The 15,620-nt window shown below is 32.8% G+C and overlaps 1 protein-coding gene across 4 annotated transcripts in view; it reads right to left on the bottom strand.

Moving 5' to 3' along the window:
* Positions 1-3,225: 3,225 nt before the first annotated feature.
* Positions 3,226-15,620, bottom strand: part of LOC121370930 (homeobox protein six1a-like) — a 90,340-nt gene continuing 77,945 nt past the window's right edge. For 2 of the 4 annotated variants that reach the window (XM_041496471.1, XM_041496475.1), the window contains exons 2-3: positions 14,577-15,246; positions 3,226-6,401 (exon numbers count right to left, since the gene is read on the bottom strand). In XM_041496471.1, coding sequence (XP_041352405.1) covers positions 6,062-6,401; positions 14,577-15,246 — 1,010 coding nt within the window. In that variant the 3' untranslated portion in view covers positions 3,226-6,061. Of the gene's footprint in view, positions 6,402-14,576; positions 15,247-15,368; positions 15,415-15,620 lie in introns of those variants that run through there. The other 2 variants (XM_041496472.1, XM_041496474.1) reach the window with 2 other exon arrangements.

Raw genomic sequence — 15,620 nt, 5'->3', positions numbered from 1 at the left:
GTATGATAATGTATATCAGACGTTCTGTGGATCGTTGGATCGATCACCATCGATGGACTCTGGTTGTATTCGGCAGTCCCAACGATTGGTACATCAAAGGCCGTGGTATATACTGTCATGTCTGCTTTATCGGTAGGTAATCGGCCTCGGTGATGTACTGGTTAAGCCATCGGACATAAGGCTGGTAGGTACTGGGTTCTCACCTTGGTACCGGCTCCCACATACAGCGAGTTTAAACGACAGGCAGCATAGCTGATCGTGTTTGTTATTTCGAATTTCGTATTTATTTATTTATTTTATTTTGTGCCCACTGGACTGAATTAATCAACTTTTGCACGGGGCTAGATTAAAAGTTTCTGGCAGGAGTCTCAAGAAAATAAAAACCTTGGAGGCAAAGCTCGCTCCAAGAATTGATTTTCTAGAGACATGTATCAGAAAAAGCATCTATAAAAGGAAGGAAGGAAATGGTTTATTTAACGATGCACTCGGTTATATGCTTAAGGACCACACAGATATTGAGGGAGGAAACCAACTATCGCCAAAACAGGAGCTACTCTTTTCGATTAGCAGCAAAAGATCTTTTATATGCACCATCCCATATAGACAGGATAGTACATACCACGACCTTTGATGTACCAGTCGTGGTGCAATGGCTGAAGCGAGAAATCCATCGACAAAAGGACAAGTCCTAGAAACATTTTCTCTGTGTGGTCCTGAACCATGTCTGACGCCATATAACAGTAAATAAAATGTGTTGAGTGCGTCGTTAAATAAAACATTTTCTTCTTCTTCTTCCACTGCATTTTACTTTTGTACTGTGATGTCACGCTAAAGATCGTCACTGTAAGTTACACTGTAATAATGCATCTTTATAATGACAAACGCACGAAGCTAAGCCTCCCAAATCAGTGCAGCGCAAATGATTATAGAACTTAGTTCTGCCATTATACCGTCATCGTGGTGACCAAACCGGTGGCATTCTATGGATGGTTATTGCAAATCGAACCGTGTGTATGCACCGTAACCTCATTGTGTTCAACCTTCCAAAGCAAGCCGTTTAGTGGATATAGGCCTTCAGTCTACCATCCCGTCGCTTCGTTATGACCAAGCACGTTTTGTTGTTACGCGATACCGGTCGTCGCAAGGAAACGATTACTCTGGTCCATTTAGTCCAACTGAATTCTCAGTGATAACATGTTTACACTGTCAGAGAGAAGAAGAGAGAAGAGAGAAGAGAGAGAGAAGAGAGAGAGAGAGAGAGAGAGAGAGAGAGAGAGAGAGAGAGAGAGAGAGAGAGGGAGAGAGGGAGGGGGGGAGAGGAGAGAGAGAGGAGAGAGAGAGAGAGAGAGAGAGAGAGAGAGAGAGAGAGAGAGAGAGAGAGAGAGAGAGAGAGAGAGAGAGAGAGAGAGAGAGAGAGAGAGAGAGAGACAGAGAGAGACAGACAGACAGACAGACAGACAGAGACAGAGACCGAGAGAGACACACACAGAGAGAGAGAGAGAGAGAGAGAGAGAGAGAGAGAGAGAGAGAGAGAGAGAGAGAGAGAGAGAGAGAGAGAGAGAGAGAGAGAGAGACAGACAGACAGACAGACAGACCATTCCGGCAGTCATGGTTAAGATGATTTCGCCTACATGTAGTCTATGGAAATCCTTTTGTCATAGCTGATCACCTGGGACTAAGATTCCGAATTCCCAGAAAAAGCCGTCGATTGATTTTTTACATTTAAAATATCTTAATTACGCATGGAATTTTATTTATTTATGGCAGAGAGAGTTGGAGTTTGAACGATGCATTCAGGTATTATATTCCTCGATGAATTTATGTCATAAAAATGTCATGAGACGTAATTCATCCTTAATAAATAATCAAAGTTCTCCACTGCAAGATATTGTGCAAACTCTCTACGTATAAATCAAAGGACGTCAGCTGTGTCTGATGTGGTTTAAAAGTTATCATTAAATGAATGAATGAATGAATGAATGTTTAACGACACCCCAGCACGAAAAATACATCGGCTATTGGGTGTCAAACTATGGTAAATTTGAAAACACATAGTTATCATTAAGGTTTAAATAATAGAGAAAGGACAAATGACACTGCGTAATTATTATTAACAAAGTAAGAACCATTACTTGAAAAACTATTTCATACAAAGAATAAACAAATTACCCAGAGTGCAAAGGATTTATCTGGCACTTATATCAATTTACACAAACATAATGAAAAATGCAGTGTCATGTTATTTGATTCCGATGAAGGTGGAAAAATAAAGGACAGAAAAATTGACATGTTTGAAAAGAAACAAAGACTGCACTAGGAAATACATAAATATTCTATTCGTAACATCGGACTACTAAAACCGATTTGAGCGTTTTATTGTTTTCTGGGTTTTTTGTGTGTGTATTATAATCAATCATAACGCGAAAAAACTATTTAAAAATATAATAGCTCTTAATTAATTACTCTTCTATCCATTTTAATAGTCATTATATTTGTTTCCTAAATAGGCAAAGTATAATATGCAAAACAATCATTAGAATATTTGAATTTAATGTTTTTTTTTTTTTTTTAATATCCATTGTTTATCAGATATATTATTGGTCAACCAATGATGTTAAAAGCTTTTGTGTCAAATGACCAAACCCTAATGACCTGATATACCCCACCAACCTAGTCATCGTTTTAATATCAGTCATATTAAATAAAAACTAAATTTAATAATGCGTTAGGCTTTGAAAAACATAGGTTCTTCATCTATGTCATCATATAGGCTTCATAGCATTACAAGTATTATTGATATCAGCTCATGTTTTAAACAAAGGACTCATGATTTACCTTCACTCCATTACAATCTTTCACCAAAGGCTTTTGGGTATGTTAATCACGTGGTACTTGTTACAAATGGTCAAGTGTGTACAGAATATTGTTTGTTTTTTTGCCAAATTCTATTATTTTCAATTGCAAGAAAGAGTCATTTATAATGCAATACTTAGATTTTTGTATTCCATAAAATATTCTGATGGTTGTGAGTATATACATTCTGCAATCCAACCCACAATCTGGTGTAAACTCATAACTGGTATTCAGTCAACAATACTAATATAATGATGAAATGCAATTGAGTTAATATTTCAATTTGATATTCTCTTAATAACTAATCATGTACGTATATACGTATGACCATACCCATACACACATGAAAATAAGAAACACAAAATAATAATATAAATAATAAATCTATTTTTATTTTATGGCATTTGTTCAGTAAAATCTTTGGACGAAACTGGAACAAACGTAATCTTGTTTATTCACTGTTCACAAAAAAAATGTGGTATGAGATACACGGTAAGTAATGGAGTGAGTATACAGCTGATGGCACACGTGGGCACGTGCGGCCAGAACACAGTCAAATAGATCCACAACAGTCACACACCAAGTTACATTTACTTCCCAGTGGTCGCAGCACGTCACAGTACCAGTCAGTTACACAAGACAGTCAGATAACTCGTTTACAACTGGCAGACATGTTAACAGTCACTGGTAGCAGACATTTAAATAACCCAACCTGTTTGTAAAGGCCAACTCACTAACTCGTTTGTGAATTTGAAATAAAATACCGTTTGTACAGTCAAGCTTGTTATACAGGGCATGTTGTATAACATCTTTCCCTCTATAAAAGGACACTTCTGGTCACATGTTTATAACAAAAAACTTTAAAGGTGCTATATCTTAGCTGCAAGTGCCACACTTCGTTATTGTAACATGTATCTCAGGGCTCACCCTGTACATTGCCAAATTAGCCAATAGCTATTATTTATACAAAATCAGGGGCGGATCCAGGAATTTTAGCAGGGGGGGTCCAGTCTTGAGCCTTTGAAGGGCCCCCCTCGATAGGAAATTTTCATATTTGAAGATAGCTTTAGATGGATTTGAAGTATATTCCCGTTGTCAAGATCAACTCTCTGGTCACGAGCGGGGGGGGGGGGGGGGTCCATACCCCATCCCCCCGACCCCCCCCCCGGATCCGCGTCTGAAAATGGCTACAAAACTTAGACTTTGGCTAATAAAATATTCCTCAAATTAACCATATTTTAATTATTTTTAAAGAGATACTCTACATTTACGAAAATTGGCTAAACCAAATTTTTTTCTAGTGTGAGCCCTGGTATCTGTAATAGATTGATCAATCCCATACATAATGTTTTCATAAATAACTCAGGAATATCAAAACTGTAATGTGCTTATCGTCGAGAAAACAAAAGTCGCGATCAGTACGACTGTATCTCTTTCTTATCACACCATAAGTTAACACATCTTATGAAATTGGCGAATTAACAAAAATCTGCACCTTTTGGCATAACGTTACTGAACGCGCCCAAACCCGTCGATCGTTCACTAAAGATTTTTCAATATTTTGTTTTTCTGTTAATAAATTAAATATTTAGTTGTAATTTATAACGAAGGAATAGTACTTACATTTCAAAGCAAAAATTAACAAATAATTTTGTCGGAAAGCCACCATTATGCAACTTTGAGATAACACTTGTAATAAAGAGTTTTAACGTCATGGCGACGTCATACGAATTTGAATCTAGCCATTCAGACTTCACTAAAGCCTAGATAATGTAACATTTTATAAACACATGACCAATCGTGTCATACAACTATCTGTACTTTAAAATGTACGTGGAGACGAGAGTATCTTATGAGTGAACTGTACAAATAGGTTTACGTATACATAATACAGAATATTAATCTGTATATTGCGTCATCTTGCGTTTGTTTTTTAATCTCTGTATTGTATTCAATTGTCGGTTTCACCAGTGGTCTTTATAAACAGGTTTGGTTGTACATTATTTCATCAATAGTATGGCAATTCCATTCAGGAAACTCTGTTTTTTCAGTACGAGAGAAATATGTTCACAATGTGACGTCAGAATATGCTGAACATTCTGATTGGACGAGAGTTAGTCACATGCCGTGTTGATCCCTGTAATGTTATTAAACACGCCAAGCTTGAATGTAACAAGAAAAAACAACACAGTTTTGTATTTAATTATGTCGTGGGTCTCCATGTGTATAATGCAGATGGAGTACTAGTCTTATGTACAGAATTACCTGTCTTCTTATAAATATCCACACAAATACGTCCCACCCTACGTATAAATAGAGACGGGAACCTTGTCTTAAACTAACAATAACCAAGACGGGTTCTCACAGGGCAACTTCAAATAACGATTTAAAGCATGTAATGCTTGGGAGTGGATTGTAAGCATATAAAAGTTGTCACAAGTTTAGTCGCACATTATAATTTGGAAGAGTCCTGCATTGATCTCTGAACGTGTATTTCAGTCATGATACAGATCGTGGCTAAAAGTCGTACCGTCAAACCGCACCTTAAAACCTAAATTCTTTGGTACCTCGCTCATGGTATATGGTTATTAAACAACAAACATTATGTAGTAATGGTGGAAATAGCAGTGGTGTTACTGCAACACAGAAAACATTGACAAACTCGATGATCTCTTCGTGTTGAAACCGTTGGACTATATAATATATATAATATTCCACAATTGTTTGAAATTCTGCCAGCTACAAACTGTCACAAATTGATCTTCCTGCCGGACATGTGAAAGAACAGCACATATTCAAATTTGCACTGCTAATAATAATATTTTTAAAACCCCATACCTAACAGCGATAAACAGAATCTTTGATAAATATATAACATTAAATACATTGTTCCATTAAAAAAATGAAACAATAGTCAAACTTCGATTGATTTGTCTACCACGTGTCACAATTTTTACTATAATTGTGATTGGATTTGGGGTTTTTGTTTTTGTTCTGTTCTTTTTTTAATATATATACATGTACTTTGGTTTTTTGAGTCAGACCATAACCGAGATTTCCTCTAGATGCAATGGAGCACAGCCTCGAATCGGGACCTTATTTTAAAAGAGCACCAATATAATGATTTTTTGTTTTCAGGTTTTGTTTTTGTTTTTCAACATTGTTGGTCAATGTAAAAAAAAACCCACATATATTTTTTAAAAATCTCTCACAAAGCCTGATAGTCTGAGAGAAGTTGACCAACGTCATTTGGTGGCACACTGTTCACCCCAACCACCCCAGACACGTTGTGGCCGTGGTGGTTCACTTGGCTGTTAGGCAGCATGCTCTGTAGGAGGTCGCTAGGCAACGCAGACGCTTTTTGCAAGTTGGTGTAGATGGATGATTGTTGTTGTTGTTGTTGCTGAGGGTGAGGTGGGGAGTGTTCTTCCAGCTTCGTCTGGCCGTTCAAGTCCATCTCCTCCTTGATGTCCGTGCGAGGGGAGCCAGGGTCCCCGCCCCCTCCGTGGGTTCCGTCCCTGCCAGGAGAAAAAGGAAAACTGTCAGAACTGCAATAAGCAGACGACAGCGAAGGAAGGTATAAGTAGAGGGAGATATTAGATATGTTATATGTATATATATAGACAGATATAGATATTAAAATAATGATATATGTTGATGTATTAAATGTATTAAGCAAATAATATTATTATATTAAATATATTATATATTAGGTTTTATTTTTATAATTTAAAGTTAATATAAGCAAATTTTATTTAAAAAGATACGAATCTGGTAAAACTATTATATATTAGTTTTTAATTTTAAAATTTAAAGTTAATATAAGCAAATTTTATTTAAGAGACATGAATTTGGGAAAACTATTATATTTTAATAATGATCAAGGTGTGTAAAATAGAGCAGTTTGAAGAAAAAAAATCATTAATTTTTAAAACATCGTATATCTGTACAATATAAAGTCGAAACGATGTTTTGACAATATTATAATTCCTCCTACGGGTCACTGTCGGGCATTTTAAAATTAGGAGGACTGCCACTTCCAGGAACGATATTTTAATAATACCCACCACCCATAACATACAAGTTAAAATTTAGTTTTATTGATATTTAAACACACACCCCGCCTCCCTCCAGCAGATCCAAATGGCTTAAAATAGTGATATTATTGCACGTCTTTCCTTCGTGGAATATAAGAAATTTCTAAAACAGATCAAATCGAACGTAACGAGGTTTATAAGTTTATAACTGGATGGAAGTACTTGTCAGAATATTAGTACAGGATATATATTTGTCCATGTCAGCTTCTAGATTAGTGTCAGGCTTATAAATAAACGTTTTAACTGTTATTAAAAGCGTTTAATTCAGAGATGTTATTTTAATACTTGGTGAATATTTCAGTTTAACTATGATACACTTATAGCATTTGTAAAAAAAACCCAAAAGTGATGAATATTAAATTAAAAAGGAAACATTACAACAAAGATTATGAACATTGTAAACATTTCTCGGGAGACAAATATTTGTAATTTACAGATAATATTTAGTTATATCATTGTCTTTAAAATATCGACTTGATCATATAGATGTTAGAAAGCTTATAAGCATCAACTACAGACATCAACTATAAGCTTTCGGACTAAACATGTTAAAACAAATATATGTAGGCATATTTATTTATTTATTATATGTATGTATGTATTATTTATTTTAAAATAAAAATACAACCCATGAAACATTTATTGTACTAAACTAAACGTGTAAGTAATGTGATTTAAAACCAAAACCACACAGTGTTACTTCACCCACAAATATCACGTTACAACCTTTAATAGGCCAATGGCGAAAGACAAAGATGTTTATTTATTAGTCTCCAAGACGTATTTAATTACAAGATGGATGTTAAATCCAAGCATTAATGTTAGAGCCACACGAATACACAGTGCTGTACTTTCTGCTAAGCTTTTTGTTAACGAGAAGCAAAATTATTATGGCATATCTTGTTAAAGATAGCCGAACATTTACATTTAATAAACAACACATTGCCATAAACATTCACATATTTGATGTATTAAAACTAAACTGTCAACTTTCTTAACAATGTTTCTAATACATTGTATTACTTATTCCAATGGAAATACTACTAATACTACTACTACTAATAATTTCAATATATAAATATATATATATATATATATATATATATATATATATATAGATATATATATATATATATAGATATATTATTACTATATATATATTATGATAGTATAGACATTAATAATAAATAATAATAATTATTACTATTATTATTTATTATTAATGCCTTTATTATTATTATTATTATTATTACCATGTTTATTATTATTATTATTATTATTATTAGTAAATAATTTACATCGCACATTTATGAATTTAATCGATCTAATTTTCCATTCACTATGGTAACTGACAGAATGAACTGTAAAAAGAAGTTGCGATGGAATTTGATTGCTATTCACCGACGTCAGTAATTCGATATACGTCAAAGCTAAAGTGGTTTAACAGTCGCTCCACATGCGCACATACACTGGGAATTATTACAATTGTGCACTCCACTATTCCTCGTGTTATTTGGTATTCTTCCATTTACATCCAGTGGTTTTCTCGAATCGAACCAAACATGCATTACTCATGGGAAAACCATTCTAGGGGCGGATCAAGAGGGATGGGACTAGCCGATATTCCAGCTGTTACCATCCCCGGTCATTTTCTTGAGCTCCTTGCTTGATTTAATATGGCAACTTAAATACGATTTTATTTTTTTTACATTCATTTACAAACCAATTGTAAAGTATGATTATGTCAGTGACTCATGTATACTTTACAATAAAAGAAACGCGAATGTGTAAGTACATATATACTTTTTTTTTTTCTCTTTTTTTTTCAATATAAAATTAATTCGGTAAATAGTCAGTCAAAATGTGCCTAAAATGTCTACAAGACATTAATAATTTTAATAGAATCAAAAACTAATGGGATTTAAACTGAATAATTTTAAATAAATTAAGAAAATTAAATTAATACTAGTATTCACTGTGTTTTGTTTTTTAAATTGTTAGTCGTGTAATGATATAATGCTTTAATTTTTGTAAAGAAAATAATCAGTGGTAAGATATATAATTTCAAACAGAAGTATTTTAAAATTTCTTATGCTTATCAATAATTCGTTTTACAGAATTAAAAAATATATATATATTTATTATTGGACAATTTGGACTAATACAAACCTCACGTTTACATTTGTGACTGATCCTTTAAAGTACAGTCATTAGTTTATCAAGTTTTGAAGGTGCATTTTCAGAGTTACAAACGCCACACTGTGCTATTTTTATGTATTTGTGATATATATATAACTACAAATTATTCGCTTCCACACAAAATATTTGCATAATTACCTCAATAATATCAAAACTGTAATGTGTTGCCATATGGCGTAAATAGTGGTTTCCTGGATAATTTCCTTTATAAGTACACAGACAATATTCATCAAACATCAATTAAAACAGCAGCTATTTCTTTGTTAGTATGGAGATGCAATTAAAATTACAACTGTCACGTCGCGAGTTAACCCCTCGGTCACCTATATTGAATTTTGCGAAAATATAAATAAAAAAAAATAAAAATGAAAAATAAATGAAATTATTTGGAGGTAAATTTTAGTAATTCAAGGTATAATCTTTACTAAGTTTACATGTCACAAGAAAACAATTATAAATGTTTGGTCATTACGCAACTTTGAGATTGCCCCTTTAAATGTCTCCCACGAAATGTGGACTCGTCTGTATATGTATTCCGTTTGTACATCACCGTCAACTCCAGTTTACTAACATGTACTACTTGTATAACATACTAATCTACTCCAATACGTGATGGTCGTTAAACATTCATTCATTCCAATATGTGATGCGTAAAATATACCTGAAATGTCTACCACGTATGTAATAAACTTTATTTAAAAAAACCCACATACATGTTATGTAAATCTGGGGACAATATTTTAAAATCTTAGGTAACCACAAGTCGGTTCACGTGATTTTTATCTAGGTAACCGATTGGTCGGTTATGCCAATTGCATAAGTGTAATCTATTCATTTAATTACAATTAGCATTGAACTTACATTTTTAATAACATTATTTCAAACTGATACTGTACGTTAAAGTAAAAGAAAATATAAAATAAAAACATTTTATTACCTAAAGAATAGTTATACTTGGTAAAGTGACTTTCAGATCATGTAACGGTTTAACACGTAACCGATTGACGGTTCGCCTGAATTTAAAGTTGCGTAAACAACAGGTAAACAGAACGACGGTTCGTTTGAAATATTGTACACTGATAAAGATAAACATGCACATGCATGTGTAATAAACTAATTTACAAATGTATGTGTGGGGTAGATATATACAGAAACAAAATGACAAATTTAATATTACTAAACACTAGTATAACATGTTTGTACGTGAATTTCCTGTTTTTATTTTTTTTAAATATTTAAATTGATAACTACTTTATGTTTGTTGCCATCATACTATTCATTTTTTTTTTTTTTCAAAAATAAAAACAAAATTTAATTATATTTAATTTTCCACTATTTTTGTTATAACTTTTTAATGTTATTTTGTGCACTCTGTTCCCATGTGGAATGTTTAAATGCAATACATTTTATCTTATCTTTATCTTATCTTAACAGAACAGTCATTTATTGTAAATAATTTTGATAAAACATGTTCTTTATAAAACATAATTACGCACACACATAGAGACGAACACACACAAAAAGATTATTAAAAAAACCTCCCACCAAATATTTGCTTGAGTCAGAGTGAAAATGACTGCGCGGTTTCATTTAGTGCAAATGTTGACACCATGTGGGGTAGACATCTTGTGAAAAGCTGCTCCGGGGAAAACACACTAATCCCCGCTGATTGTTACGCCACTAATGTGTAACGGTGTTGTTATCCTTCAAATAAGCCTTGATTACCAACACCAACTGCAGCGAATTATCTGTTTTCCAAAGACGAGAAAGGGTACTGGCATGACTTTGACAACTTCTTAATAGATTTGTTGAGGACTTGTGAAGTGTGATGATGTTAAAACCCATTTGAAAAATAAATTGACAACAGATCTTGAAAGAAAGGCGTGGAACAAATAAAAGACCTTGATCTGATGATACGAAAATAGTTTGACAATATGTGTGCCTATATTTGTATCGGTTAAAAGATAAATGTTAAATACACGTATACGGTTATTTATGTTGTTATTGTCTCTAAAAAAATGTTTCCATAGAAATGAAATTACTATCTTATCTCAATATTGATTCCTGTTTATTATTATATAATTGATAATACGGTGAGAAGTATTGTTACCACTAAATAAATCATACAATATATACATGTATGTATGTATGTATGTATGTATATATGTGTGATAGATATATATATATATATATATATATATATATATATATGTGTGTGTGTGTGTGTGTGTGTGTGCGCGTGTGTGTGCGCGTGTGTGTGTGTATATATATATATATATATATATATATATATATATATATATATATATATCTATATATATATATACATATATATATATATATATATATATATATATATATATATATATATATATATATATATATATCTATATATATATATACATTTTATATATATATATATTTATATTATAAATTATATATATATATACATAATACATATATATATATATATATATATATTATATTATATATATATATATATCTATATATATATACCTTTATAAAAAAAATTATGTTTATTTAGTTAAAATAAATTATTATATATATTATTTTTTTAAATGGCATATTTATTTATAAACAAAAATAAAACTAAGTATTTATGGAATGATGAGTTATTCAAACAACAAATATATTATAATAATTATTTAATTTATACACACTAACCTTAGTAACTATAAACATTCTTCAACCATAATATAAATAAATAAAATCTAGCAGACTGTCCTTATTTATAATACTAAACAATATACAGCACTAAACCAAACCGTTGTGTTTCGACTGGGAAGGTGGGGTGAGAGGGGGCGGGTGGGTGAGAGGGGGCGGGTGGGTGGGGGGGGGCAGTCTCCAGGGAGTGCGAGGTGGCATGCAGCTATTTCCCATACTGAAGCCAGTGGTAATGGAAAACAAACACGGTCCCCACTGTATGCGGTCACACAGTAGATGGTTTCCAAAACACCGACAGAGACTGTAATTTGAATCTCTTTAGGTGCTTACGCAACTGCCAAACGTTCCGTCGGTTTTGTCTCTTTGCCTTGAACCGAGACTGGCGGTGGAATTAATTATAGATGTGCCCGTGTAATTCAATCTGCACAGATATTTGTGGTGAAGAAGAAGAAGAAGAAGAAGAAGAAGAAGAAGAAGAAGAAGAAGAAGAAGAAAATTACTACTATCTCATTTTCCAAACGTAATGTACAAAGAAGGGTCGTGTATTTAAAGAAATTAAAAAAAGATAGATTGGTGAATGTGATACACAATTTTATTACGATTATTATATATAAAAATATTTGTAAATCCAAAATGTTTTAAAAATTTATATAGTCATTCGGTATATTTTATTATTATTAATTAAATGCAATAATAATTAAATATAATTATAATAATATCTAAGTTAATAGATAAATAAACAAATAAAAATATTATTGTTTTTTGTAATTGTTATTGCTGTTGTTATTATTATTATTTCGGTTTTACAGAATTAAATGTGACAGATTAATTTTATTTATTTATTATTATTGTTTTAGCTTCACTATTACCATCGTAAAATAAAACAAAATATTTAAATCATTCATTTTAAACACTGTAACAATGCACAAAGAAGATATTTTACAACTAAAATCTGTATTGTTCTGGTACAACGAAGTCAATCCCTACATTTATTTTAACTCCTGCCACGAGGTCAGTACATAACATTTATATTTTAAAATAAGCTCCATTATTCAGGACCATGTTGGTATGCATGGCGTGTCGGGCTCGTGTTACAGACGGGTTGTGTATCAGACACCTGCGTATAGCGTGTGAACTGTCTTCAAATTTACAAGCCTATCGATTAGGTATCCACACGAATATGAAACCACTGTCTGCATCTCAATGTGTCAGGAACATTTTTCAATACCATATTTTTTTTATAAAGTATAAAACTATAAATTGTTAAAGTTGTAAAAATATGTGTTTAAAAATGTATTATTATATATTATATTACATTATGTAGTTAGATTATACAATATCAGTTATAATTTATTAAATGTTATTTTTATAATTTGAGTACTGAATTTATTTTATTTTATTATTTGTATATCTGTCTTTTCTCTTACAATTTAAGCCGAATATTATATGATTAAAATATATGCCACTATGTGTAAGTTACAACTTTATATCATCATCACCATCAATATTGAACTATAATGATAAAGTTTTAAAACATAAATGTATAATATTCAATATTATAACACTTAAATATAATACTGCACTTGTTTACTATACATATATTTAATTATTTCAAATACAGGACACAATGCAAATTGACCACTTTTTCAAATAAAATGATAAACAAAATTTTGGACATAAAACAAGTATCGAGAAATTTGTTTTGGATGTTCATCAAGACAAAAATAAATAAAATAAATATGAAGTTAAATAATTATATCTTCAGAATCTAGCATGGATATGTGTCATAACAAATGTAGAAACTTTTATAAAAAAAATAGGAAACTTCATACAGTTATTCTATACATTTGGATAATATATTACATTTCTGCTAACCACCTCCACTTTCTCACATTTATACACATAAATAATATTAGCATATATTATATCACCTGAATACAATTAATAACTCCTTAATACTAAGAATAGAATGTTGCTGTTTATTTACTCTATTAATAAATGTAACAATTATATTATATTTCACCTTTCTTCATCTTTATATAGATAAATATTACTAGCGTGTCCTTAATACTATTAATAGCACGTTACTGTTTATTTATTCCAATGATGCCTATAATAAAATAAAAATCACCTTTATATACATAAACACTATTAGCCTGTCCTTAACTACCCTGTATACAATCAGAAACTGCTTTATATCATCGACAGAATTAATTTAACAATAAATATTTTTCCGTCTCAATTCTTTATTAATTTTGAGCGTTTATAGCGCATCACTGCCGTCAGTCGACACAATAATAACAATTTACCGGCATATATATCACCATTAAAGAATGAATATTATTACTAGCATGTCCAATATTATCTGAATAGTACCTGGTTTATGGAATTAATATACTACTAATTACAGTTTGTTTGTTTATTTACTTTAATAGCACAAAATCATATCTTGTTTTTATGCAAGTATTTACACACTGTTAGCGTGACCTATATGTAACTGTCGAAACAGACTTTATTCAGTTATTTAAAAATAACTAAAATACAGTTCAAACAGCCTTTATTTTGTTATTTAAAAAGTAAGTAAAATACAATTGAAACTGACTTGATTTTGTTATTTAAATAAAACTAAAATACAATTGAAACAGGCTTTTTAGTGTTATTTAAAAAATAACTAAACTACAATTGAAACAGGCTTATTATGCTTCTTGTCTTTTTTTTTAAATAATAAAAATGACATCTCACCTTTCTTTGGCCTCGGCAGCTCTGTCTCTCTGTCGGCGATTTTTAAACCAGTTGCTCACTTGCGTCGTCGTTAGTCCCGTCGCCTCCGCCAACTCCCGCTTTTCGCGAGGGGCGGGATAGGGGTTGTGAGAATACCACTCCCTCAACACTGTCCTAGATTTCTCCTTAAAGCAGTAACTCGTCTCCTCCCCGTCCCAAATCGTCCTGGGTAAGGGGAATTTCCTCCTCACACGGTATTTCCCCACCGCCCCTAAGGGCCGACCACGAAGTTTCTCCGCTTCGATGTAGTGTGCCTTCAGCCACAGGGCCTGCAGCTTGGGGTGGTTGTGCTGAGCGAAATTGTTATTCTCCAGAATCTTGTAGAGTTCTTTGAAATTGCCCCTGTGAAAGGCCACAACGGCTTTCGCCTTGAGGACGCTCTCGTTCTTGTGCAGGTGCTCGCAGGCCGGGAGGGACCACAGAAAGCGGGCCAGTCTGTCTATGTTACCCCCCTGCTGTAGAACCTCGCACACACAAGCCACTTGCTCCTGGGTAAATCCGAACGAGGGGAGCATGGTGGGTCCACCGCCCGTGGGGGACCCCACGCCCGTCCCGGTCTGGTCGTGAAGCATCGGGACGTTAGGGAAAGGTCGCACTGCAGCGCCGTTTACGTTGGGGTCCGGACGAAACACTGGAATAAAATATAAAGAGATATATATATCTTTTTCAAAAAAATATAAAATATAATGTAGAACAAGACGGGAGGTGTATAAGGTTACTTATAAACCGAGCTGTATCGTTTTACACACTGACATGGCACCGTGGCACACTGTGCGCCGTTCATTGGCTGGCTTTCGCGACCCCGTGGATATATCGTTAAACACACAATGCCCGTGAAAATATATCACCATGGCAACAACGTCAATCAGCGAAACCCGATCCGGGCAGAGGCGTCTACGTTTGAAGAGATGAAAAAGCCCCACGTCAAGAAAGATTGATAGAGACTGTTGCCCGTGATCCACTGTGAAGAGAAGAATGGCGATTATACAGATAGACACGGACTAC

Source organism: Gigantopelta aegis, chromosome 4, assembly GCF_016097555.1.
Source record: "Gigantopelta aegis isolate Gae_Host chromosome 4, Gae_host_genome, whole genome shotgun sequence".
Classification (NCBI taxonomy): domain Eukaryota; kingdom Metazoa; phylum Mollusca; class Gastropoda; order Neomphalida; family Peltospiridae; genus Gigantopelta; species Gigantopelta aegis.
This window is presented reverse-complemented; position numbering and strand designations above follow the sequence as displayed.